Genomic DNA, 26618 nt, shown 5'->3' with positions numbered 1-26618 from the left:
CAGCTTAGTACTTATCCAGCCCCTGCTCATTATCCAATTCTAAAACTGATTCCACATTTTAGGTATCGGTTAGCTCAGCACCCAACTCTTGGTATTGGATATCTTAGACTGTGTTTTCTGGAGAAACAACCAGTAAAACTTACAGATGTATATATAAAGAGAAGTTTATGTCAAAGAAATGTCTCACATCATTGTAGAGATGGGAGAGTTCCAAGTCAGATGAACCAAGATCAGCAGGTGACATAGCAGGCAGGTTGAGCAGGTAATATATGACAAGCTGCTGTCAACTCCTAGGATGGACAGGCAATTGAGCAAACTGAAGTCCAAAGAACTAGAGGTAGAATGACAAGCAGGATCCAGACTCAGAATAGAGCAAGCAAGCTTTGCCTAAGTGTCCAATATATTGGAAGCAGGCCACAGCCCTGAGGAAACGTCCTTTTAATTGATTGACAGTGCATAGTAGATCTTATCTTAGAGCTGATCACAGTATGTTTGGTCTCATCCTGGGGATAACTACATCTCAACTGCCAAATAACTGAGAATCTTGGCTCAGTCAAGTTGACACAAAACCTTAATTATCACACTTGTGAAATAGATAATAATGTTGTATGGATGTCAGTTTTTCTGATTGTTGATTGTTATTTTTGTTATGTAAGATAAAACCCTTGTTTTTTAGGAAAGATGCAATGAAGAATTTAAGGGAAAAAGAGCATTGTATTTATAATAACTTGATTTATTCAGAAGAAAAAAATATAGATAAACAGTGAAAGTATATGTGGTAAAAATTAACATTTGGGAAATCTGGATACTTGGTACAAGGCATCTAGGAATTCTTTGTTTGATTCTTCCAGCTTTTCTGTAAGTGATAATAATTTCAAAGTTAAATATTAAAGGAATCCACAACTATCATGAGCCTTAGAACCAGCTAGAACTTGATGTGAATTCCTGTTCTGTTGGCTCTGTGACCTTATATAAGTGGTTTCACCTTCCTAAGATGATGTCCTTATCTGTGAAGTAACATCTTCCTTCTTGACTATGTAAGGCTTAGTTAGAGGACACATTGCCTGTAAAGTTTCAGAGTGCAAGAACTCAGAATCAGTTCCAGGTGAGCAGATAAAATGTGTGAAAATGATTTCCATGTGTGTGCTCGCCGTGCGGTCAGGATGAGTCAATGTCCATCTTCTGGAACAGCAGCAGGTTGTCTTTTAGGTTAGATGACACGTGCTGATGGCTTTCCACTGGGAACCCTTCCACACCCACTGGAAAATGATAGACGTAATTATGAGTTCTGATCAGCCTGGAAAGGTGGGTTGAGCAGATGTCATGATCTGGTGACTCCTAGTGGAGAAATCAGGAGTTCCAGCATAGGAAGGAGCCACCAACCCTAGCATCAGGACTGTGGTCTAGAAGTGGTCACAGATGCAGCTGTCGACGCCATGACTGTTCTCAATAATGTTGTTGTTAAGTGCCGTCGAGTAGGTTTTGACTCATAGCAACCCTGTGTAAGGTTTCTGAGGAGCTGATGATTAGTTTGAACTGCTGACCTTATGGTTCAAATTAAACTGAGGTCAAGTGTTTATCCTACAATGCCATACCAGAACTTCTTTAAGATAATAGGAAGTTGATACTCAGATATTGAATATTTATAGTGAAGTGTCATGAGTATGAAACAATGGATTTTATTTTTCTCTATTGGATAATGTAGGCCAACAACAGTAAATATGTGACTTACTAGAACGTTGAATCTACTGGATTCCTTCCTATGAATGAGGAAATGATTTAGCGATAATGTAGATGGTATTTGAAGTCCTGGCGTAGTGTAAATGGTTAATGTACTTGGCTGCTAGCCAAAAGGTTGGAGCTTCGAATCCACCCAGAGATGATATGGAAGAAAGACTTAGAAAACTGCTTCTCAAAAACTAGCCATTTGAAAACCCTGTGGAGTCCAGTTGTACTCTGATACACATGGGTTTGCCCTGAGTTGGCGTCAACTTGATGGCAGTTGGTTTGACAGATACTGGTTGTTGTTGTTGTTGTTAAGTGCCATCAAGTCAGTTCCACTCCATAGCGACCCTGTATGTGGTTTCCAAGGAGCAGCTGATGAGCTTGAACCACTAACCTTGCAGTTCAAATGACTTTGCAGCCTAGAGCATTAATCCACAGCACCACACCAGATAGTAGATGGTATTATAATGTTTGAGATGGGTAATATGAGCCCCACATCTTCCACTGTTGTTTGTTAGGAGATATGGATATTACTAGGTGTCATAGACAGAGAACCTGACCCACAAGCATTCTTTCAACAGAAGTACAGGTGGGACCTCTGGATATAGGGGAGACTGTCAGGGCTCCTGACATTCTATGCAACCACATCCTGTGCACTGCACCTTCCTTATTGGCTGCTCACTTCATTTTGCCTGTTGTTGTTTTTAGCAGAAACCACTTAACATTTTCCTTCAAAAGACAAAACAACCTTCCTTCATAGAGGGTAGTACTGTCAGGGTGAGGTGTTTTTTATAACGGGATAACCATTTATCTTGATTTTTTAACTTTTATACAAAGTGCTACCCAAATATAATGTAATAATGTAACAAACAGTAAGACACGATAATAAAATGTAATAAAAATGTTTAAAAACTTTAATGCAATTTAGCACAGTTTCCCTTAAGCCACACAGAAGTCAAGAGAGTTAGGAATAGTCAATAGTAAGAATTCATCGTCCAGTAACATTTAAAAAATAACTTAATACAAGTAATTGACTTGAAATGTGTTCCTGCCTGGAATCCCCTTCTCCTCCCCCTCCCACTGTATTTGATTTCTTTTCACATATGGAAAACTCAGGAAAGTCTAAGGATGTATGTCTTCCTGAGAGCTAAGAAAGGGAGACGTCAGAATAGCAAAGATTAGAGCAGGGGGTGGGGTGGTGAGGAGGCGAAAACAAGGAGAAAGCAGAGCACAATGCCAGGTCTGGCTGTGGAGCAGGAAAGAACCATGAGAATAAAGCTCCCCAGCACCCCGAGACAGAAGCACCAAGGGTGCTGGTACCCTATCTCCCAATCCTGATTCCTGCCGCGCTGGATTCACAGGGGTAGGGGGCTCGATTTTCTAGAAATTGTCAAATACCTCCATATAAGCCCCTTCACGGATCCTGACAACATGTCTTTTAAGACTAAACCAAACTAGTCACCATTAAGTCAGTTTCCACTCATCATGTGTGGAAATACGAAGCACTCCATAAAGCTTTCAGGGATAGATCACCAAGTCTTTCTTCCAACATGCTTCTGAGTGAACTTGAACCTCCAGGCTCTTAAAATATGGCTTCCAAGGGAAAGCTGCCTCTCAGAGACTGCCTGTGTGAGGACAGGGGTCTGAAGCTGGCCTCCACATGCACAGACTACACAGCAGGAGAAAGAGTGGCTAGATGCACCCAACAGTGTGTTTGTGAGTTACAAGGGTGACCCACAGAGCCTGTCTGCTAAGGCCTTCTTCAGTTAGCTGCTCTTCCTTCTGCTGGGAAGCTGATCCCTGCAATGAGCTGGAGGATGCAGGTCTAATTTGTTGTTGTTGTTAAGTGTTGTTGAGTTGTTCCGACCCATAGCAACCCTGTCTAGGGTTTCCAAGGAGCAGTTGGTGAATTTGAACCACTCATCTTGCATTCAAACCAACGTTGCGGTCTAGTGCTTATCCTACAGTGTCACACCAGGACTCCATACTTAAGAAAAGGTAGGGTTAAAAAAGTATTTTTAATAGCATTTTTTTGCTAATGATAAAATGAAAGTACTTCTGTGCTTCCCTTTGTAGAACTTTTTGGAACATTCAGAAAATAATCAAGAAGAAACTATAAAAATCACTTGAAATCTTCTTACCACCCAGAAACCACATAGACAACATCATATAATTCCACCTTCAGCTGGAGATAACCACTACTAATATGTGTTCAGGTTAAGTGTTGGGTAGCCCATGGCACAGCCGGAAGTTCAAACCCACCAGCCACTCTGAGGGAGAAAGGTGAGACTGACAGCTCACGTGATGATCTACAGTCTCAAAAACCTTAAGGAGTAGTTCATCACTGTCCTGTAGGGTCGCTGTGAGTCAGAATCGTCTTGATAGCAGTGGGTAATATGTGTTCTGTATTCTTAAATACAGAGTCCTGGTGTGGTACTGCAGGATAATGTGTTGAACTGCAAGGTCAGGGGTTCAAACCTATCAGTCACTCCTTGGAAACCTTACACAAGGTCTCTATGGGTCAGAACTGACTCAATCACACTTAACAACAACAACAACATTCTGGTATGGCATTGTAGGATAAAGCACTGGATTGCAAAGTCAGTTTGAACTGCAAGGTGGGTGGTTCAAACTCACCAGCCTCTCCTCGGAAACCCTAGACATGGTCGCTATGAGTCAGAATCAACACGACAGCACTTAACAACAACATTCTTCTATAAAAGGCCGACTGATCTACTTCCAAAAACCAGCCAGTGAAAAGCCTACAGATCATAATGACACTCTGATGTGCAACGGATCATGAAGATGGCACAGGACCCAACTGACGATGTCCTCTGCCATAGTGTGTGGGCTCATCACGAGGCTGGGACAACGTAATGGTAGCTACCGCCACTACCATTTTCCTATAAATATACATAGGAATCCATACCTATGGTAATGGGATCAGAATACGACACCCTTTTTTCATGCCTTCCTTATAACAAAAAAATGTATCACTATAATGGATTCCTGGTGTGGCATTATAGGATCAGCACTGGACTACAAACTGCAAGGTCAGCGGTTCAAACCCACCAGTCGCTCCTTGGAAACCCTATACAGGATCACTATGAATTGGAACCAACTTGATAGTACTTAACAACAGTAACAATAACAACATATTATACTGTTTTTGTTGTTAAGTAATGATGAGTCAGTTGCAACTCTTAGTGACCCTGTGTAGTATAATATGTTGTTACTGTTATTGTTATTAAGTGTTGTCAAGTTGGTTCCAATTCATAGTGACCCTTTATAGGGTGTCCAAGGAGTGGCTGATGGGTTTGAACCGCTGACCTTGTGGTTGAAGCTGACCTTGCAGTCCAGTGCTTCACCAAATAGTGCCACACAAGAATGCATTATTTCAATAACTCCAAAATAAGGAAAAATTTCCAAATCATCAGAAACATATCTTTGTAAAATGTATCTATATCATTTTTAGTTTTGTTTTGTTAATAAAAAGGAATGAAGTCTAAAAGATTGTACACTAAGGCATTGAAGCCTTAAATGAAAAAAAGAGATTTCTGTGGATGACTTATCTTCTTCGGCTTTGTATTTTTCTGTATTTCTTCAAACAATTGCACTTCCCACAAGTAACCACAGCTACTATTTCGGTATTTTTCCTAACAAGTAAAAAAAAAACCTACCTTTTATAATACCATTGGAGTCATGCTGTGTAAAGGACTTTGTTGTCCATTGTATCATCAGTGAGACAGTGTCCAGTCCTGCACCATCCTCAGACCTTGTCCGGATCACTGATGATATGTTCTTTCGTGTGCGGATGTTAGGAATTTTATCATTCTATTCATGTAAGTTTGGAGTGCTTGTGGTTTGTCAGAGCTTCAGTAATGCTTGATGAATAGGCACACTTCTGAATTATTTCATTCCTCTGTCTGAATATTCCTTAAGATTAAGTTTTAGAAATGGAATCACTAACTCAAAGGAATAAAAGTTTTAAAATATATTATATTATATATGTACAGTCTGGTTTTAAAGTTTTCTGCTCATTAATTACTATAGATAGGCTCATGATTACTATTTAAAGGTAATTCTGACTTATGATGGGGTTCCATTCTACGATTCTGTTATAAGCCAGTTCTAATGTAAATAGAATCTGTCTCTCTCTTTTTAGTTTTCATTATTATTTAATTCATCATTATAAATCTTTGTCTGTGGGGGTTGGAAACATTACATATAAGCTTACAGGTATATTTTAATACATACATACATAAAAAAGATACACAAATCATTAAAAAAAAAAACAACAAAAAAAAAACTAGACATAAGTGCAGTTCATCATAACTCAGATGCTGTGAACTGGGACTACCTGTGTAGTAATCGAGAATGCTGCTATCACTTGTTTGCCTTGTTTATTTTTAAAGCAGGTCTTTTGGTCAGATTCTAAGAAATATTTATGAACAGTTCATTGCAAGTATTATATCTAAAGGTAAAAACCATTTTTTTCAAAATATTTAAAAAATGAAAATGTAACCAATCATATTACCAAAAAACAAAACAAAAAGCAAACCACAGTTGAAAACAAAAGAAAAAATTGCCCTAACAAAGTCTCCATAATAGTTTGGTCAACTCTCTCTCTACTATTTGTCTGAGAATTTTGCAAGGATAGAAAAAAAGTATATGTTACCTTTGTATCCAGCTTTTAAAAAAATGTGTATTCCAAGTATTTGTCTCATGTTGCTACAGTCTCAGTAACTAGCATTTTTGAGAACTACAAATTATTCCATTTGCTTTGTGTACCATAATTTACTTAACCGTTTCCCTACTGAACATTTAGATTATTTCCAAATTTTTACTTTCACAACACTGTAGTGAATGTAGGCTATTTCTTTGGGTCGAGTCCTCAAAACAGATTAACTAGGGCTGGATGTAGATTTATATTCATTCAGATTTTTCACTAATTCATACCATGTTGATTTCTAACTTAGTCTTAATTAATGACATTTTCGTTTTGTTGTTGCTTTAAGAATATAGATATGTACTGTTAGTCAATTCAACTTTTTCACACATACAATTCAATAAACCCAGTTGCATCAGTCATATTGTGTAACTATCACCAATATTCATTGCCACAAAGCAAAAACAATGAGGCTTTATTTTTATGACTGTGGAATTAAGAATATTCCCTTTGATGCAACATTCGTCAGAGGTTGTGATGTTCCGAATAACCAAAGTGGTCAGGTTGCTGTCTCATTTGCAAAGTGGCCCTTTTGGAGCTCTACTTCTTTCAGACTCCAAAGAGTACAAAAACAGAGTGTTGTTCTTGAACATTCCATGGTGCTATGGTGAATATACCCAGCTGTCACTCACAGAAATCTTTTATCCACAATCTTTGCCAGTGAGGAAAGAAAATATACAGTCAGGGAGGTAGTCATTCTGTAAACCCTCTTTTTCTTTCTTTCTTTCTTTTACCTTTTTTGAGGGCATCATCAACGAAGGATGGAAATGCATTTATGGTTTCTCCTCTCTGTTAAAGCAAACTCAAACTCAAGCAACTTAATTTTCAGAAATACAAAATCTTACAAAGTCCATAAATGCCTCTTTGTTGACCAGGAGCTGTGCGGTTTGGCCCCCAGAGTTATCTCAGATAGCACAAATAAATCTGCCGGCCTCCAGTTGTCTCCAAGCAAGCATTACCTCCTTCCCTACGCTGTCTCCCTCCTTGCAGAATTTCCTCTTGGCCTTCAACAGCACAGACTCCAGTCTTCTCATTAATATGCTCTGTTAACTGCTGCCAAACCCCTAGCAGTTTAGTGCATATGTTCCCTTAATCATTTCTCTTTGTTCTAGAAGTTTGCGTTTGGTTTCTGAACCAACCTTTTACTTGGACACTTATTCCCCACCCCCCATTCCACCTTCTGCATTACTGGCTGTAGCATATGACTGTCTATCGTCTCTACACAATTACTTAAGGAACATCCTCCATCGCCTGGAATAGAAGGAACCCTGGCAATCTGCTCGCAATGTGCCAAATCATTTCTCTCCATCCCGTTTAAAAGTTTGTTAGCCATCCCTGGAGACCCTGCAGACTTCCAAGTCCAAGTGAAGGGGTGACTGGGATCCTCTAGAAGACAGAGGTTCCTAGAAGACAATGTTAACCCCCAGCATAACAAAGAGTCCTTCTTAAGACTTTCTGCGGCTCCACACAAGAAAAGGACGCTTTATTCATCGAGTCTAACAGTGTATAGGCACTCTCAATCTCAATGAGTTATTCATGGCGTCCAAGAGAAATACTTCTAGAGCTGTATTTCATATGAGATGGAAGTGAGGCTGGCACAGCAGCCTCGGGGCGGACTCCTGGAGGAGAATGGCCCTGTGCTTGTTCCAGCAGCAGTGTGAGAGAGCTGCTGTCAGCCACTGAGCCTCTGCCCTGTGCCATTGGGGTCTTCTTAGCAAATCATGGTGTCCTTTGGGCTCTTCTGAATGGGACAGGCACGTACGTGGTGGCATTAAGAGTTCCATGATGGTGGACGTGCTATCTGGAGATGAGTGTGGGAGACATAACGTGTTGTTTTTCTCTGCTTTTAAGTCTTTTCCTCTCTTACTGAGTCCCAGCCATTTGTAGACTCCTACCCCGCTCCTTTAGCTGGAGGACAGGATGAATAGTTACGTAGAGCTTGATCGAAATGTCTTCATTGCATCTCTCTCCAACTCGGGGACTATTATTGGAAACCTGATGTTCACACAAAATGCCATCTATTCCTCATCCTTCACCTCTCTTCTAAACCCTCCCATTACCCACCCCCCCAAATGATAATAATAAAGTAGTTCAAAAAGGCCATCAAAGCTGCACTGATAAATGGGTATGATCCACACATCCAGACTAAAATTTTTTTTTCGTTAATAAATCCTACCACAAACTAAATCTGTTCAGTACTTGAGAAGAAACTACTGGAAGCGTAGAAGAAAACCATCTTAAGGGAGCATTAAAATGGAGGGAATTCTCCAATTGAGGGTGTTTTTTCACCCTCTTCTTTCTTAACTTTTTTGGAAGAAAAGGTTAATGTTGAGTCATTTAGTGGAGATATAGTATGCTTTTCTTCCTATCCCCAGAAGGGAAGTTTGTATTCTTTTAAATGAAACCATTTTAAAAGCAACTCAAGCCTAAAATAATCCAGGGTTCTCTCGAGTTCTCAGAAGGTGTAGATTTATTTACTATAGTTCAAACATAATTAGTTCTCAGGGGATAGTGTATCTTTTAAACTGCTTTATTGCCACCATATTGGTTTTCTAAATAATCAGAAACTTGTGTTATGATTATAGTCCTGTGTTCGGGCAGAAATGCACTGTAAGTAGAAACAAATGTCAGGAATTGCAAGTTGTCACTTGAAGAAGGCACACCACATGGGGCGGGGGGAAGGGAGGGGGACCTGATAAAATATTCTGAGGAAACGCAATCTAAAGAAGTCTTAAACTAACAGCAGAGGCAGATAGATGTATCCCTCCCCCACACACTCTTTTCTGATATTAAATGGTGTTTTCTTGGTCCCCTGCTAGTCACTTTCACTACAGGAAGTAGGAAGTGTGGCTTTCCATTTCTACAGATTTTTTTCAACAAAGAGGAGTTGAGCCTTCTTAAACCACACGTTCGTAAATGAATGTAAATAGTGTCCTTCTCTTTGAAAACATTGTAAGTTCTCATATCACTAGCCCCTGTTCTGGCTGACCAGTCTTCCCCACACCATTTGCAGGTTGATGTTTAAGACGCCACAGGAAATGGGTTTAATAGCCATCGCAGTCCAGCAGACGCAAGGCCAAGGTCAGTAGACTTTTGTTATCTCTGATGTGGGTTTTCTGTTAACATCTGTGACTCCTGTAGTTAGAGAATTGATTGTGTGTGCTGTTATGGGGATGACAGTGTGTTAAAAGGCATAATCCTCCTAAAATGGGGAAAGAGGGAGGGAAATGTCAGGTATTCTGAGATGTTAATGTGTATTAATTACTTGACACTTGCATGTGATAGTTTTAATGTTAGGTGAGCTAAATCTTGTAAATTCTTCATTCTGACAACATTTGAAGCTTTGTAGTTTGTGAATCACAACGATGTTATTTCTAAAGCAACGACAAACTATTACTGTCTTGTCTATTCTGAGTTATGGAGAGCCCATGGGTTATGTTGTTGTTGTTAAGTGTCGTCTAGTCAGTTCTGACTCAGTGGCTGGTGGGTTTGAACTGCCAGACTTGTGGTTTTTAGCAGTCTGGTGCTTTCTTACAGTGCCATACCAGGCCCCCATTGTGTTTATTTTTCTGAGGTTTTATGTGAAGTGCCTTCTGGGTTTATACTGAATGTCCCAAGACAAGGAGAAGTAGACAGCCAAGAAGACTCTATAAAGAGTCATTTCCCAGCTGGCCTGGAATTTGCATGTAGCAGACTCTCAGGAGTTACCGGGTTGCACAAGTGATTAAGCATTTGGCTGCTAACTGAAAGGTTATAAGAAAGTCCAATCTACTTCCAAAAAATCCACCATTGCAAGCCATAGATTGCACATGACTACTCTGACATATATGGGGTCACGATGAGTTGCTATAGACTCTATGGCAGCTGGTATGTTTGGGGTCTTGGTTGGACATCCAAACAAGGCCTGTTCACACCATTACCACAGAGAAGCAGAGTGGTACTCACATACCACTAGCTACTGATCCCATATCCTCCCAGAATCCACTTGAGGTCTGTACAGGAGGCAGATGATGGAGGGATGAGTGAAAGGCACTCGGCGGGGCTCTACGTGGTAATTGGCACCAGGCCGACCCAATGTGCTCTTAACTTTCAGAGGCGCTCATGACTTTCTCAGCAGTAAAGAAATAAGGAATGCACTATTTCCCAGTTATTTCTCAAGAATATGTCTTACGAACATAATTCAAAAAGAAGTTAAAAAAAAAAATGTCATTGTATCCAAAACTATGAGACTCAATATGCTGGGTTAAAAACAAAAATACATTATATATAGAAGATCTTGGATTAACTAGTTACGCTTCATTTCTATTTTTTCCCCTCTGACTTCTTTAAGAAAAATAATAACTCTGAGGGTTAATCTTAGACATCATTCTTTTTTTTTTTTAGTTGCAGCTGCTGCTTTTTTAGATGCTACTCATGTACCCATTTAATGTGTGCAGTGCAATAGTTTCTAGTATATGCATGCACAAAACTGTGCAGCCATCACTACCTAAGGAACCACTTCTAAAAAGTAACTCCCAAATCAACATGAACTCAGTCTGGTTTCTCTCAACTCCCCACCCCCATCCCCATATCACTCACAGAGGCTGAAAATGATACTAATTATCAGAAACTTTTTTTTTTTTTTTTTGGCAGCAGAACTTTCAGATCTTTAAAAGCTTTTCTTCCATATTGAGTTAACCCCAGAATATCCAGGAGGCATTATAATAAGCCAGGGTTTATTTGAGGGAGCTATATCTTAATAGCTATCTCTGGTGTGGCGCTGTGAGATAAACCACTAGACTGAAAATTTAGTTTGAACCACATATTGGGTGGTTCAAGCTCACCAGCCGCTTCTTGGAAACCCTATACAGGGTCACTGTGAGTCAGAACTGACTCAACAGCACTTAACAACAACAGTCTCTTGACCAGATGGCTCCAAAGTCCTGGTCACATTTTCTGGCCCTTCTGAGTGAGTTCATGTGAACAACAGTACTTGTTTTCCAGGACGAGGAAGGAATGCTTGGCTGAGCCCAGTGGGATGTGCTCTCTCTACTCTACTTGTCTCCATCCCGCTAAAATCCCAGCTGGGACAGCGAATCCCTTTTGTTCAGCATCTGATGTCATTGGCCGTGGTGGAAGCCGTGAGATCGCTTCCTGGGTACCAGGTATGTGCACTTTTAAATCCTTGTAGTGCGTGTAGGGGTTGGTTTGTTTTTGTTTGTGGTATATGTTTTCATAATTGTTGCATGTAGAGCCCTAACCTGCTCCTTGCAAAGTTGGCATGGAGGGCTTCTGGAGTTTTAAAAGTACCATCAGATTTTATTGCTGCTTCGGGCTTGCTTGCCAAAATAGATTTATTCCCCAGAATTCCCTTTCCATCCTGTTTGTCAGACTTCTCGAAAAATCCTAGGAAGGGCAAGCCTTTTTGTTTTTTGTTTTTTTTTAATTAAAGCATGTCTTTAAAAAAAAAAAAAGAAAAAGTTTATTTTGTGAACGTTAAAAGCCTGTTCATTTCTTACTTCCATTTACTACCATCTCTTCTCAGAAAGTATGACTGTGTGTGACGCAAACAATTAACGTGCTTGGCTACTAACCAAAAGGTTGGTGGTTCTAATATACCCAGCAACAACAAGAAGAAAGGCCTGGTGATCTGTGTCTCTAAGATTGTTGTGGTTTGATGCTGCTAAGTTGATTGACTCCCAGCAACCCCATGTGTGCAGAGGAGAACTTGTACAGAGGATTTTCAGGACTATGAGGAGATCATCAGAGCTGTCTTTTAAGGCACCTCTGCAGGAATCCCATCCACCAGTCTTCTGGCTAGTAGTAGTCAAGTGCTTAACCAGTTGTGCTCCCCAGAAACTCTCCATTCACAATAATTCTGCTCTGACACATATGTGATTGCCTTGAATTAGAGCACAATCTGATTTTCAGCAAAGGCATCGTTTGTCTGCAATTGACTGAGTTCATCATCTAGGCTGTAAAGACAGATGTGCCGGTTTCTTTGTTACTGCCAGATACTTGTTAATAACTACTCAGTTACTAATTTATTGTTGTTGTTAGATATTGAGTCAATACCAACCCATAGTGACCCTATGCACAACAGAACCAAACGCTGCCCGTTCCCTGCGACATCCTCACAATTGTTGCTGCGCTTGAGCCAATGCCAATCCATCTCATTGGGGGTCTTTATCTTGATAGCCTTCTCCAGGGACTGGTCCCTTTTATTAACATGTCTGAAATATGAGAGACGAAGTCTGGCCATCCTGGCTTCCAAGGACCATTCTGGCTGTACTTCTTCCAACACAAATTTGTTTGTTCTTTTGGCAGTCTATGGTACTTTTAATATTTTCCTCCAACATCATAACTTAAACGCATCAATTCTTCTCTACGGTTTTGTATATTCATTATTCAACTGTTGCATGCATATGAGGTTATTGAAAATACCGTGGCTTGGGTCAGGTGTACCTTCGTTCTCAAGCTGACATCTTTGCTCTTCAACACTTTAAAAAGGTCTTGTGCAGCAGATTTGCCTAATGCAATACGTCATTTGATTTTTTGACTGCTGCTTCCATGAGTGTTTATGGCTGATCCAAACAAAGTGAAGTCACTGACAACTTCAGTTTTTCCCATTTATATGGATGTTATTTATTGGTCCTATGGTGAGGAGTTTTGTTTTCTTTACATTGAGGTGCAACCCATACCAAAGATTTTGGATCTTCGTCTGTAAGTATTTTAAGTCATCTTCGCTTTCAGCGAGAGGATCCTATATAGGGTTTCTGGGGAGTGGCTGGTGGGTTTGAACTGCCAACCTTGTGGACCTTGTGGTTCTGACACTAGGACTACGTACAAACATACATGCATGCATGTATGCATACATACATACATACGTTTTACACACACACACATATATACATGGAGTTGTGGTGTGGCATTGCAGGATAATGCACTGGATCACAAGGTCAGTTTGAACTGCAAGATCAGTGGGGTTCAAACTCACCAGCTACTCTTCAGAAACCCTATACAGGGTCGCTATGAGTTGGACCCAACTCAACGGCACTTAACAACAACAACAATATGAAACACTGGTGGTGCAGTGGGTTAAGCATTAAGCTGCTAATCACAAGGTCAGTGGTTCAAACCCACCAGGCACTCTGAGAGAGAATGATGAGGCTGTCTGCTCCCATAAAGATTTGTAGTCTCAGAAATGCTAAAGAACAATTCAACTCTGCATCATAGGGTTGCTATGGGTTGGAATCATTTCAACAGCAGTGGGTTTGGGGCTCTTGGTTCTATATGTTGTGTTGATCCCTAAAGCATGGTGTTAAGAGCGTAACTCTCAGCTGAATAATCTGTGGTCTTGTCATCAGCATTTAAATGAAGAAGCTGTTCTCTCTACTCCCCTTGTAACTCCTGATGTGACCGTGTCCTCATCGTCTCTGCTTAAAACCTGGGTATTCCACAGAGATAATCAGTTCTAAAGTATGAATTTCCTGCATTCTATCCAGCCAGTGACATGCCCATTCAAATATGACATTCATTATTCCTCATTACTCATGACATCCTAGCTGTGTCTAATTCTGATGAGTTTCAGGCTCATCCTACTGTTAAAAACCTGTCTTGTAAAAAGCAATTGAGACTATCAACTTCTATCATTGGAGTCTATGTGTGGCACTGTAGGATAAGTACTGGACTGCAAACCAAGGTTGGTGGTTCAAACCCACCAGTTGCTCCATGGAAACCATAGAGAGGGTCACTATGAATCACTACAGCTCTAGGGTACGTAATAACAACATCATGGGAGAAAACATTATTAACTCTAGCAACAGTGAAACTGTCAAGTGAATTAGTCTGAGGAAATTAAGTAAAATTTAACCTGGAAGATGAAATGTGCCTGTTTTAGTCTTTTACTGGCTTTGATTTTGACGTTGTGGTCTCATTTGTGATTTGGTGAGCATTCATACACGTAGCTGCTGTGTTTGAGGGGCTATGCCAGGAGTAAGATGAGTGAGGGATGCTTGCTCCCAGCTGGGACTTTGTCTCTCCTGTTCTCTTTAAAAGTTTCCCACCAACAGTTTGTATCCTTCATGAATTAGATTTATTTTTATATAATCCAGTTTGCTCACACAGTAGGCCTACAGGTTGGTTGAAATAGGCCCAAACTGAGTACAGTTTGCTTTTCTTATATGCTTCACACTTATATGCTTCACTCCTACCACCCCCCATCCTCCAGTCTCTAGAAAGATGGCACCATCAGCATACACATGCTAACCCGCCACCTTCTCAGATGCAGCATCGCTGGGCACCTGTGCTCTGCCCCACCTCCACACTCCCTTGCTCTTCTCTCCTCTGCATGCTGAAATCCTGCTTATCCTTTGAGGCCTTGCTCAAATGCCGTTTCCCAACTCCTCCTGCTAGAAATTCTTCTTCCTCTAACACCTAGCTGTTGTTGTTAAGTGCTTTCGAGTTGGTTCTGACCCATAGCGACCCTGTATAGAGTTTCCAAGCAGCAACTGGTGAGGTTAAACTGCTGACCTTGTGTTTCAAACTGACTTTGCTTAATCCACAGTGCCACACCAGGACATCAAATCAGCCCCTGACTCATGGCTACCCTATACACAGTGGAACAAAACATTGCCCTGTCCTGCACCATCCCATGATCAGTAATGGGCTGGACAGTTGTGACCCCTAGGGCTTTCATTGGTTGATTTTCAGAAGTAAATGGCTAGGCCTTTCTTCTAGTCCATCTTAGTCTGGAAGCTCTGCTAAACCTGTTCAGCATCATAGCAACACACAAACCTCCACTGACAGAGAGTTGGTGACTGTGCATGAAGTGGATTGGCCGGGGATAGAACCCAGGTCTCCCACATGGAAGTTGGGAACTCTACCACTAAACCACCAGTGACCTTCTGGCATGTTATGGAGCTTTAGGCATCTGAACTTCTCTTATGATATCTACCTCATGTTCCTTTGAAGCAGAGTTATTTGTGCTCCTGTTCTATCTCCCTTCAATGTCGCAAGCTCTTTGGAGGCAGTACTCGTCTTATTTTGGTCTCCCTGTGGCTAATATGGTGTTTTGTACATAGGAGGATCAAAGCAGCAAGGATGTCATAAATGAAGAAGAACCAATATGTTGCCTTCATCTTAGTATACATATCCTTGTTTATCTGTGTAAGAGCTCAGAGATTCATAAGCTACATCTTGACCTGACTGGATCAGAAAGCATAAAGGAAGAGAAGAGCAAAAGACCAGGCAAGGACAGCTCATGATCACTCAGCCCCACGTAGTGGAGTTGTTTCTGAACTTTAAGAACTCTGTGTCTCCCTGCTGAAGCAGGTTCTTGTTCTCCCTGCTGTGATGGTGGATATGGGCTGGGTGTGGGGAAGCAAGAGAGGAGAAACAACAGAAACTTGGGAGAACAGCAAAGACCAAAGTGTCTACATTATAAATTTTCTAGATGGGAGCTTTTCCATCTCAGCACTATTCATATTTTGATGGAGATCATCCTTTGTTTTAGAGGCCTGTGCATTGGATGCTCAGCAGCATCCCTGGCCACCCCCCACCCAGTGGTGATAACCAAACATGTCTGCAGGCAATGTCAAGTCCTCTGGAGAGCTAAATCCTCTTTGCATTGAAAACCCCTCTGCTAGATCGAAAAGAACTATAAAGCGCCTTATCAGTTAGAGGTCACAGTGAATATCCCACATTTTGCTTATACTTGCATTCTTCTGCTCATACATTAATGACTTCTCTCAGCCCAGAATGCTCTGCTAAGGCAGGTGAAGTTCTGAAAAGCAGAAATACTCTCTAGCTAGCTGAGTTACAAAGAAGTCCTGTTAGAAAGAGAGAAGGGGATTTCATAGAATCAACAGGTCCCATACCAGTTGTCATTGAGTCGACTCTGACTCCTGGTGACCCTGTGGGTGTGAGAGTAGAACTGGATTACATAGGACTTTCAGTGGCTGCTTTTTTCAAAAGCAGATCACAAGACCTTTCTTCCAATGCATCCCTGGGTATATTCGAACCTCCAACCTTTTGTTAGTCATTTAACCATTTAACCATTTATTTGCACTATCCAGGAACTCTAACAGACCCCGTAGCCTGGCACTGAACACATAGGCTCGAGGTGGGAATGGATTCCAGCCCTACCACTTCTAAATGCTGCGACCTCAAGCAAGCCACATGGTCTCTTGAAGCTTCAATCTCTTTCCCTGTTGAATGGGAGTGATACTAATGTTGAGTGCTTAGCAGGTAGTGGTGGTCCAGTGGTACAATTCTTGCCTTTCATGTAGGAAAACCTGGGTTCAATTCCCAGCCACTACACGTGCAGCCACCACTCATCTATTAGTGGAGACTTGCGTGTTGCTGAACCTGTGTGCGACGATTCCAGACTATGTCTGACTAGGAAGTCATGGTAATCTTCTGAAAATCTACCAGTGAAGATCTTTTCATCACAGCACTGGCTCTCACAACAGTCTAATCAGCATTGTGTTCTATTGTACATAGAATTGCCATGAGTCGGGGGCCAAAATAGTAGCAGCTAACAGCACTGCTGACTGAGAAGGGGCTCAATGCTGTCCCCAGCACATATGGGACACCCCAACCCCAAGAGTACAGGAAGCGTTGCCTTATAGCTCTTAGAGGTCATCCACTACTCTCCAGTCTTTTGCCTTAACTTTGTTTTCTCTTCTAGTCTCGTGTCTCCACACAGAGCCCAACCAGGCTGCTAGCCCCAAGTCTAGGAGACCCATGGTTCTAGAAGTCTAGGAGACCCATGGTTCTAGTGCCCACTCAGTGTAACCAGTGCAACTTGTGTGTCCCAACTTCAAAGTCACAGGGGAGGGAAGGGGAACTGGTTGGCCAGCTTGAGGAAGGCAGTGTCTACCTTTGGTTCACTCTACTGCTCAGACCACACACTTCAAGATGGAAAGTTCATTCTCAGTTGTTGTTGTTATTGTGAAGTGCCGTTGAGTTGTTGCCAACCCAGAGTGACCCTGTATAGGGTTTCCAAGGAGCAGCTGGTGAGCTTGAACCACCGACTTTGCAGTTCAGATGATTTTGCAGTCTGATGCATTATCCCATAGTGCCACACCAGGACTCCGCTATATGTAATATATATATATACTCAAGCAGTAATGGTAATCTATAGGTTAATGCGCTGGACCTATATCAATAGTCAGTTGTGGTGTGTGGCCTTCCCTAGTAACTCAGTACAGGAGTTCCTCCTTTATATCCTCATTCCACTCTACTGGAGACATAGCTACTTGCCTTTATGTTTATGATGTTAGTTAATCCAGGGCCATCTTTGTCTCTCAAGTAAGAGCTACTCAGGGAAGCACACCCTGAGAGTGCTGTTTTCTCCCTGCACCCAGCACCTAGCACCCAGCACCTGATGGGTGCTCCATGGTGGTGGTTTTTGATACTGAACATGATAATGAACGTAATTCACAAGCTGGGCATTGTCAGAAAGTGTTTCTGATGACTCTGATTAGTGATGGGATGGAGTTGGGGTGCTGAGATGTATGCTATAGACAAAAAGTTTGAGGAAAATTTCATTAACCTTTCCTTCCATTTTTTCCACGAACTTTTTGGAATCCCCTCATTTGTTTTTTGGTTCTCTCCTCCTAGCCCTAAGTGGTACTTTTACATTGGAATGTCTCAAAGAAGTGATTTGCTTTCTGGAAATGAAGAGAGAAGAAGTCCTGTGTTTTGTTTGTTTCAGGAGTATCCTGGTCATTTATCCTTTACCTATTTGATCTGAGGTGGTCCCTTTGTGTCCTATGATTCCTTGATTAATGTGCAGATCTTTCCATAGGATATCAACTTGCGAGTGAAGTGGCCCAATGATATTTATTACAGTGACCTCATGAAGCTTGGTGGAGTTCTGGTTAACTCAACGCTTATGGGAGAAACATTTTATATACTTATTGGTAAGTGTAAGGCATCCTGGTGGCCCAGTGTTTACGTGCTCAGCTTCTAACCTGAAGGTCAGCAGTTTGAACTCACCAGTTGCTCCGTGGGTGAAAGATGCAACAGTTGACTTCCTTAAAGATTACAGCCTTGGAAATGCTGTGGGTCAGTATTACTGTGTTCTGTAGGGTCACTATGAGCAGGGATCGACTCGACAGCAATGGATTTGGTTGTTGTTTTTTGTTTTTGTTTTTGTTTTTGATTGGCACAGTTTTTAAAAGTCTTTATGCCGGCATTTTTTTGATGATCAAAATAACAAAAGTGAAAATGGTTTATCCATGGCTATGTTGAAGGGCTCCTGGTGTGGCACTGTAATATAAACACTGGACCACAAGGTCAGCAGTTCAAACCCCCAGCTGCTCCTCAGAAACCCCATACAGGGTTGCTACAAATTGAAACTGCCTTGATGGCCCTTAACACCAACAGCAGCATGTTGAGGGAGAGAGGGCATGAATTGCTTAGTGGATGAATTCCTGCCCTCCATGTGATAGACCTGGGTTCCATTCCCAGCCAGTGCACCTCATGCATAGTTCCCACCTGTCTACCAGTGGAGGCTAGAGTATTGCTGTGATGCACAGCAAGTTTTAGTAGAGCTTCCCCAATATGGCAGAGTAGCAAGAAGAACCTGGAGACCTATTTCTAAAAATCAGCCAGTGAAAACCCTGTATGCCATAGCAGTTCAATCCTGTTGTGCATGGGTTCACCGTGAGTCGGTGTTAACTCCACAGCCGCTCACAACAACATGTAGGGACTATGGATAATCTTATGGAGTGACTTTCCTTGGAATTTTATAGTTTCCAGTCACGGTATGTGTATAAATAGGGCCAGATCAGTTGAGAGTGTTTCTGAGAGGTTTAGTGTTCCAATGTGACTATTTTTGTTGTTGTTGTTGTTGTTGTTAAGTGCCGTCGAGTCGGTTCCGACCCATAGCGACCCTGTGTAGGGTTTCCAAGGAGCAGCTGGTGAGCTTGAACCACCGATCTTTGCAGTTCAAACGACTTTGCAGTCTGACGCATTAGCCCACAGAACCACACCAGGACTCCCCTGAACTCCATGTTGTTGTTATGTGCTGTGGAGTCGGTTCCGATTCATAGTGACCCTATACAGGGTTTGCGAGGCTGTAACATAGGCACTACATATTTTGTGCCTGTTATGGAATGGGCAACTGTAAGCTCCACCCCATTGCTGTAGTGTCAAATTTACATTGCTTTGTATTTTAATAGACAGTCTTTGAAGTGCAATTCTTTACTAACAAAATCTAAGACCGATCACTTCATTCTTTCACAATGCAAATGGCTGAATGCTGTTGTTTGGAAATGCCATCTTTCTGTCTGTAGTGGGTATTTGGGGGGATTTTTTTTCTTTGTTGTTGTTAAGTGCCATTGAGTCAGTTTCAACTCATAGAGACCCTGTTGTGTAGGGTTTCCAAGGAGCGACTGGTGGGTTTGAACTGCCAGCCTTGTGGTTAGCAGTCTAGTGCATAGTCTATAGTGCCAGTGCCACACAAGGACACATTTGTTCATAGAAGCTCTGAATACATGATAGTCTTAGTGTCTACTTCTTGCAGTATTTCATGTCAGACCTCTTTGAGATTGATTCAGGGCCCTTCTCTGAAGACTCTAGTCTCTCCCTGAGAGGATGAGATATTGAGAAACAGCATAGGTAAGCCCACTCGGACAACACTGTTGGTCACTGACTCTTCTAAAACCTTGGGTTAAAACCAAGCCTAACCTGATGTAGTCAAGTCAGTTCTTAACTCACAGTGCAGACTTAACTACACGGCAGACTAGAATGGCCCTAGGATTTCCGAGGCTATAATCTTTAAGGAAGTAGACTGCCACATCTTTTTCTCGTGGAGCAGCTTTTGGGTTCAAACCTTTTGGGGAGCAGCCAAACAACCTCCGCACCACCAGGGCTCTCTAGAAGCCTTGTATGGCAGGTGTTTGTAAAAGTCACTGAACATGTGTTGACCCTCTTGCTAATACTGTAACAGAGTGAAACAAAGCAATAAAAGATGCCAGGACCAAGGTTTGAAATCTCTGAATCTAGAGTTGACTCCTTAAGTCCTGAATAAGAGTCTCTATTTTCAAAAGTATATTTTGGTTTTCAAATGGGAAAAGAAGCAAAAGATTTTCATTTTATGTTGGGCTCAGAGCACAGCTACAGTTCTTGGTTAGAATTGCAACTCTGAGAAGTTTTGTCCCATTTATGTCACAGTTGGTAGCTGCCACCAAGTTGGCTCTTGGCACATAGTGACTATGCGCAACAGAACGAAATACTGCCCAGGCCTGCTATCCCCATGATGGGCTGAGGATCAGACTGTTGTGACTCATGGGGTTTTCATTGGCTGATTTTCAGAATTTTAGATTGCCTGGGCTTTCTAGTCTGCTTTAATCTGGAGGTGCCATTGAAACCTGTTCAGCATCATTGTTGTTGTTAAGTGCTGTCGAGTCTGTTCTGACTCATAGTGACTCTGTATAGGGTTTCTGAGGAGCTTGAATCACCAAACTGTGGTTCAGACTGACCTTGCCGTCTAGTACATTAACCCACAGCGCCACCCCAGGATTCCACTCAGCATCATAGCAACACACAAGCCCCACTGAGAGGAAAGTGCTGGCTGTACGTGATGTGTATGGGTGGGGAATTGAACTCAGCTCTCCTGCGGGAAGAAAGAATTCTACCACCACTGACTGCCCCCTTTCCCATTCTTAAGAACAATTGCTGTGGAGGTGATTTTGATTTATGACTACCCATGTAATAAGCATTTGTTTAATTAAACTGAATCAAATGTGGCTTTTTTCCAAATTCCTATTTGCGGTGATGTTGGGATGGCCCTAGATGACCAATGATAATAAAGGAAAGTTGAAAAGGAAGGTCGTGTTAATGATATAAGTTACTTTCTAAGGAGCCAGAGATGGATAAATTTTGGGAGCATTTGAAATGAAGGAAAGGAAGCAGAAACTGGATAATAAAAACTAAGTTTTTCTGGGTATTTGAAAGGAATATGAGATGTCAGCAATATAGTGAGCTGCACTTGGTTTTCCATTGTTTATTTGTTTTTGTCCAGGCTGTGGAGTGAATGTGACTAATAGCAACCCTACCATATGCATCAATGATCTTGTCACAGAATACAATAAGCAACACAGGACAGATCTGAAGGCCTTAAGAGCTGATCTTCTCATCGCTCGAACTGCGACAGAGCTGGAGAAACTGATCAGCACATTTCAGGACAATGGGCCCAATGGTGTACTCCCCTTGTATTATAAATACTGGATACACAGGTTAGTATTAGCTTTTCTTAATTCTTTTATAATTCCTTTATTCAATCAGTAGTTCAGTGTCTTCTAATTAGATGCTAAGCACCTGGCTAAATAATTAGTTTTTTTTTTGTTTTTTTTTTTAAAGTTTTTATTATGAATTGAGTGATAGTTTACATGGGAGAACAAACATCCGTTTTACACTCATCCTACTGTGTTTTGTTTCATTGCAATGATTACAATTCCCTCTGTACATCATTTAACAGTAATTGCTTCTATTCCCGCTGGGTTGTTGTTTTTTTTTTTTGTGTGTGTGTGTGTGTGTGTGTTTTGATGTACACAAAAACACTCAGGAATACATAATCATTTAAATTGTCCAAGGGCACATTCTGCAAGCCTGCCTCCTGGCTGCCAGCATACAGCCTTTCTTTTTCTATGAGTCTATAGAGTCTTAAGCTGCTCTGTCTCTCCATGTCACCATGTCTGCCTCCATCTCTGGTGTCACTGCTTCTCTGGTTAGGGCCCCACGTTCTGCTCATGCTCGTCTCTCTTGATAGTCCTAGGGTCCTCTGTTCCTGGAATGTAAGATTAACTACTCCCCACTTTATGTTACAAAACTTCTATGTTTACAATTGTGGCAGTTGCAATTAGTCATGATAACAGTTACTCACTATTGAATCATAAGAATCTTATCATCATCTCTTTTCACCAGACCCATCTAGACAATATGAAAACTATTTAGTGGGGATTCTGCCGTCCCCCTCACACTCTAAAACTCAAGTCCCTCATGAAAACTTGCAAGCCAGCCACTTCATGCCTTTATAGCCCCCTCCCCCATTTTGGGTAGCCATTGTCTAAGTTGCCCATCCCTATCAACTCTGTATACCAAGGGGATGTGAAGACTCCTTCCCTCTCAGTTGGTATTTTGAGCTGCTACATCCATAAATATAGGTGAAGTTCATCAAATTGTAGTAATTCCTTTATCAAATTTCTTTAACTTCCTCTAGTCGAGCTCTGGTCACCAAGCCATTGAGGCTAGGACAAACGGGTACTATCTGCAAGTTTGGGTATCTCCTCCCACTTCATATCAGCTGGATGATTCACTCTTAGCTCCATGGCTAGGTCAGTGTCCATGGGCTCAGGAGTTCCCAAGTCTCACCAAACTTCGGACCTACCAGCCCTTCTTCCTCTTCTCTCTCTTATCTCAAGGTCAACAAGCGTCTACGGGATGTGGTCAAACTCAGCACATGTCTTCATTACTGTCTTTCCCCCACTTTCACTCACATGTCAACCAACATGGTCACCAGCTACCTTAAATGCTTGCTTGTGTGTTCCCTTTGAGTTTCAGTCTTGGAGGGAGGTTTGTCCTGAAGGGACTTGATTGCTTACCTTAATGGCTCTCCAGCAAACAACTTGCTTGTTCTTTTTTTTTTTAATGCAATATTGCAAAAAGTTTATTTATTTAATGTTTTATTGTGAATTATGTGATAGTTTACATGGGAGAACATTAGTTTTATATTCATTCTATCATATGTAAAACTAATGTTCTCCCCTGTAAACTATTTCATTGTCATGGTTACAATCCCCTCCATGCATCATCAGCCAACCAAAGGGTAAACACTACAAGTCTGCACCCCGGTTGTCAGCACACAGCCCCTCTCCCTCTCTGAGTCTAAAGTCCTCAGCTGCTCCATCTCTCCACATCATCGTCTCTGCCTCCATCTCAGGCATCACTGCTTCTCTGGGTAGGGTCCCACTCTCCGCTCTTCTCCCTTGATGGTTTGAGGGACCTCCGCTCCTAGACTGAACAGTTTATCACTCCCATCCTTGCTATAAAACATCTGCCTTTACATTTCCAACCCTCACAATCAGTCCTGATAACAATTATTCACCGTTGCATCACAAGAGACCCATCCGCATTTCATTTCATCAGCCCCACCTAGACAGATTGGATACTACTCAGTGGAGATTCTACCTTCCTCCACACCCTCTGGAACTAGGTTCCCTCTTGAAAGCTTGTAAGCCAGTCACTTCTTGCCTTTGTAGTCCCCCACTCACACCTTGGGTAGCCAATATCCAAGTTGCCCATCTCTGTCCACTCTGTGTGTGGATGGGCTGGGAATGATCCTTGCTGTAAGGATTTGTTTCCTCTTTTCAACTTGCTTGTTCTTGTTATAGCCAAACAGACTGCTGTTTTTGTTTTTTCCTGCTGGTCTTTTTTCAGCAAGTATCTTCTGTTCCTCTAGCTGCTCCAGGCTGGTCTGCTTGTCCTTTCAAGTGGGAATGTCCCACCTCAGAAGTTTCTGGATGGGACTCAGGATTTCTCCTAAAGTCCTATACACTACGAAGGCTCTGCAAGAAGCCTATTTCACTGGGCAAGTTCTAGAACCCCTTTTAGGTATTCCAGTCAGTTATAGACTGAACATGGGCTTACAAGCTTTCTGTAATCATGTTTCCTGATATTCCTTTCTATCCCACTCAAGTGTCTATTTTACAATAGTAGGCAAGGGAAATGAATATTCATAAGACAGTCAGGCATCTTAACATTATTTCCCCTCCTTTATTCATTCAGACTATGCCTCAGTCTCTGTATCACAAAGCTCTGTTGTTCTAAGGTTAAGCATACATTACTATATACCTCTGTCCCATTTAGCCCATGCAAACCTATCTAAGTGGTCCTTTATCTACCTTGTTTGTCTGTCCCCCTCCCTCTTCTTGTGTATTGCCCTCCCCTTCCTAGTAAAAATATGGAATGCTTCACGAATTAGTGTGTTATCCTTGCACAGGGGCCATGCTAATCTTATCTGTATCATTCCAGTTTTAATATTTGTTGCTAAGTGCCATGGAGTCAGTTCCGACTCATAGTGACCTTGTATAGGGTTTCTGAGGACTGACTCGTAAGCTTGAACTGCAGTTCAAACGGCTTTGCAGTCTGGCTCATTAACCCACAGCACCACACCAGGACTCCAGTTTTAATATATGTGCTGCCAAAACAAGCACTAAATAATTTGCTTTTACCTTTGTAATGGAGAAAGGTTCCTGGATGGGGCAAATCTTTTGTCCTGGATTACTAAGCCAGAGGAGTCCTGGGTTGGCACTGTAGGATCAGCATTGGACTGCTAGCCACAACGTCGGCAGTTCAAACCCACCAGGAACTCCTTGGAAACGCTATACAGGGTCACTATGAGTCAGAACCACTTCAACAGCACTTAGCAATAACAACAGTACTAACCCAAAAGTTTGGTTGTTCAACCCCATCCAGTGGTGCCTGGAAATCTGCTTCCATAAAGATGACAGCCAAGAAAACCCTATGGAGAAGTTTTACTCTGTCACACAAAGGGTCAATATGAGTCAAAATTGACTCAACAAACACATTTTATTTTTGATTTTATAATAGAGACATCTGGTGGACCAAGTTTACCTCACCAGTATCTGGACCGGCAGGTGCCCCATGCTCCTGTTGGGGTGCAGTGGGAAAGACACACCTCCCCTAGGAGTTTTCCTGCCCAGTTTATTTCGTCTGAGGAAGCAATCAGACAAATCTACTTGTGTGACACTCTCTGTAACAATCAGAAACCCTATGCAGGTTCTCTCTGAGTCAGAATCAACTCGGCGGCACACAATAACAATAACAACTATGTAATAATGGTCCTCAAAGTGAAGTCCCACAGCACCATCGGCAACAGCCTCACCTGGGAATTTGTTAGAAAGGCAAATTCTAACAGAATCCCCATCCCTACTAATTAAAAGGTTTGCCGTTCAAGCTCACCCCAGAGACATACACAACCTTGAAAGTCCTATGGAGCAGTTCTAATCTGTATACATGGGGTTGCCATGAGTCAGGGTTGACTCAATGACAAGTAGCAACAACATCTGACTGAATGAGAGACTCCATCAGAAACTCAGGGGTTGGGGCCCAGCAATCTCGGTTTTAACCAATGCTTCTGGGAAGATTCCAAGGCAGTGTCAATAAAACTCTAGGCTCTACCCTTCAAAAATGTCAATGTCTTGAAAAGCAAACAGCTAAAATGAAGGTGGAGAAGTTATTTAAGATTAAAGTAGCTTGACAACTAAATGTAATGCATAATCCATAACTAGGTCCTGAATGGGGGGAGATGGTCATAAAATATATTAATGGGACAATTTGAACATGGATGATATATTAGATAATATTATTTTGGCAAGATTGAATTTCTTGAGGGTGATAATGGTATTGTGGTTTTATAAGAGAATGTTCTTGTTCTCCAGAGATACATGCTGAAGTATTTAGGGACAGACTGTCATGATATCTGTAACATATGGTTCAGGATTTAAAAAAAAGATACGTGTGTGTGTGTGTGTGTGTATAACAAGAGAGAGAACTGAATGTGGACATTGTTAGTAGTTGGTAGAGAGTGTAGGTGAAGGGAATATGAGATTTAGTCTATTCTTTCCATTTTTCTGTAGGTTTGAAACTTTTCAAAATAAAATTAAAGGGGGTGTGATTCTGTACTTAAACTCTGTGTGTATATGGGTGTAGGTGTATGTTTCAAGAGAGGAAATGAATATGGAAGCTGTTGGCAGTAAACATAGGGAGACAGAATATGAGATTTATTCTACTCTCCATTTTTCTCCAGGTTTGAAAATTTCAAAATAAAAATTTGTGGGTGAGGGAGGGATTCTGTACTTCCAAACGTTTCTACCAGGATACAAGTTAACAGGCACATTTAGAGAATGGTCAAAACATGCAGTAGTAACCTGAGTTGAACTTGCAGTGGATACCACCCAACATTATGAGATCACACTTTGCTTGTCAGCTCAGTTCTTTTTCCCCAAGAACATCCAGAGTTGCATGATGTTTCATAAAAGTTTTAGGGGTGAAGAAGTGGTACCACCGATCATCATCACAGAATTAGCAGGAGTGACATGGTTTTTAAGAGAAAAAACGTACAACTCTCTAGTGGACTTACTATCACTATAAT

At 41.6% G+C, this 26618-nt stretch overlaps 1 protein-coding gene across 1 annotated transcript in view; it reads left to right on the top strand.

Moving 5' to 3' along the window:
* HLCS (holocarboxylase synthetase (biotin-(proprionyl-CoA-carboxylase (ATP-hydrolysing)) ligase)) overlaps positions 1 to 26618 on the top strand; it is a 266102-nt gene that overhangs the window by 233529 nt on the left and 5955 nt on the right. The window contains exons 5-8 of the mRNA XM_006862567.1: positions 9468 to 9535; positions 11438 to 11598; positions 18246 to 18360; positions 21468 to 21681. Coding sequence (XP_006862629.1) covers positions 9468 to 9535; positions 11438 to 11598; positions 18246 to 18360; positions 21468 to 21681 — 558 coding nt within the window. The remainder of the gene's footprint in view (positions 1 to 9467; positions 9536 to 11437; positions 11599 to 18245; positions 18361 to 21467; positions 21682 to 26618) is intronic.

Source organism: Chrysochloris asiatica, unplaced genomic scaffold (assembly GCF_000296735.1).
Source record: "Chrysochloris asiatica unplaced genomic scaffold, ChrAsi1.0 scaffold00049, whole genome shotgun sequence".
Lineage (NCBI taxonomy): Eukaryota > Metazoa > Chordata > Mammalia > Afrosoricida > Chrysochloridae > Chrysochloris > Chrysochloris asiatica.
The sequence above is the reverse complement of the archived record's forward strand: the minus strand, read 5'-3'. Positions and strand labels throughout refer to the sequence as shown.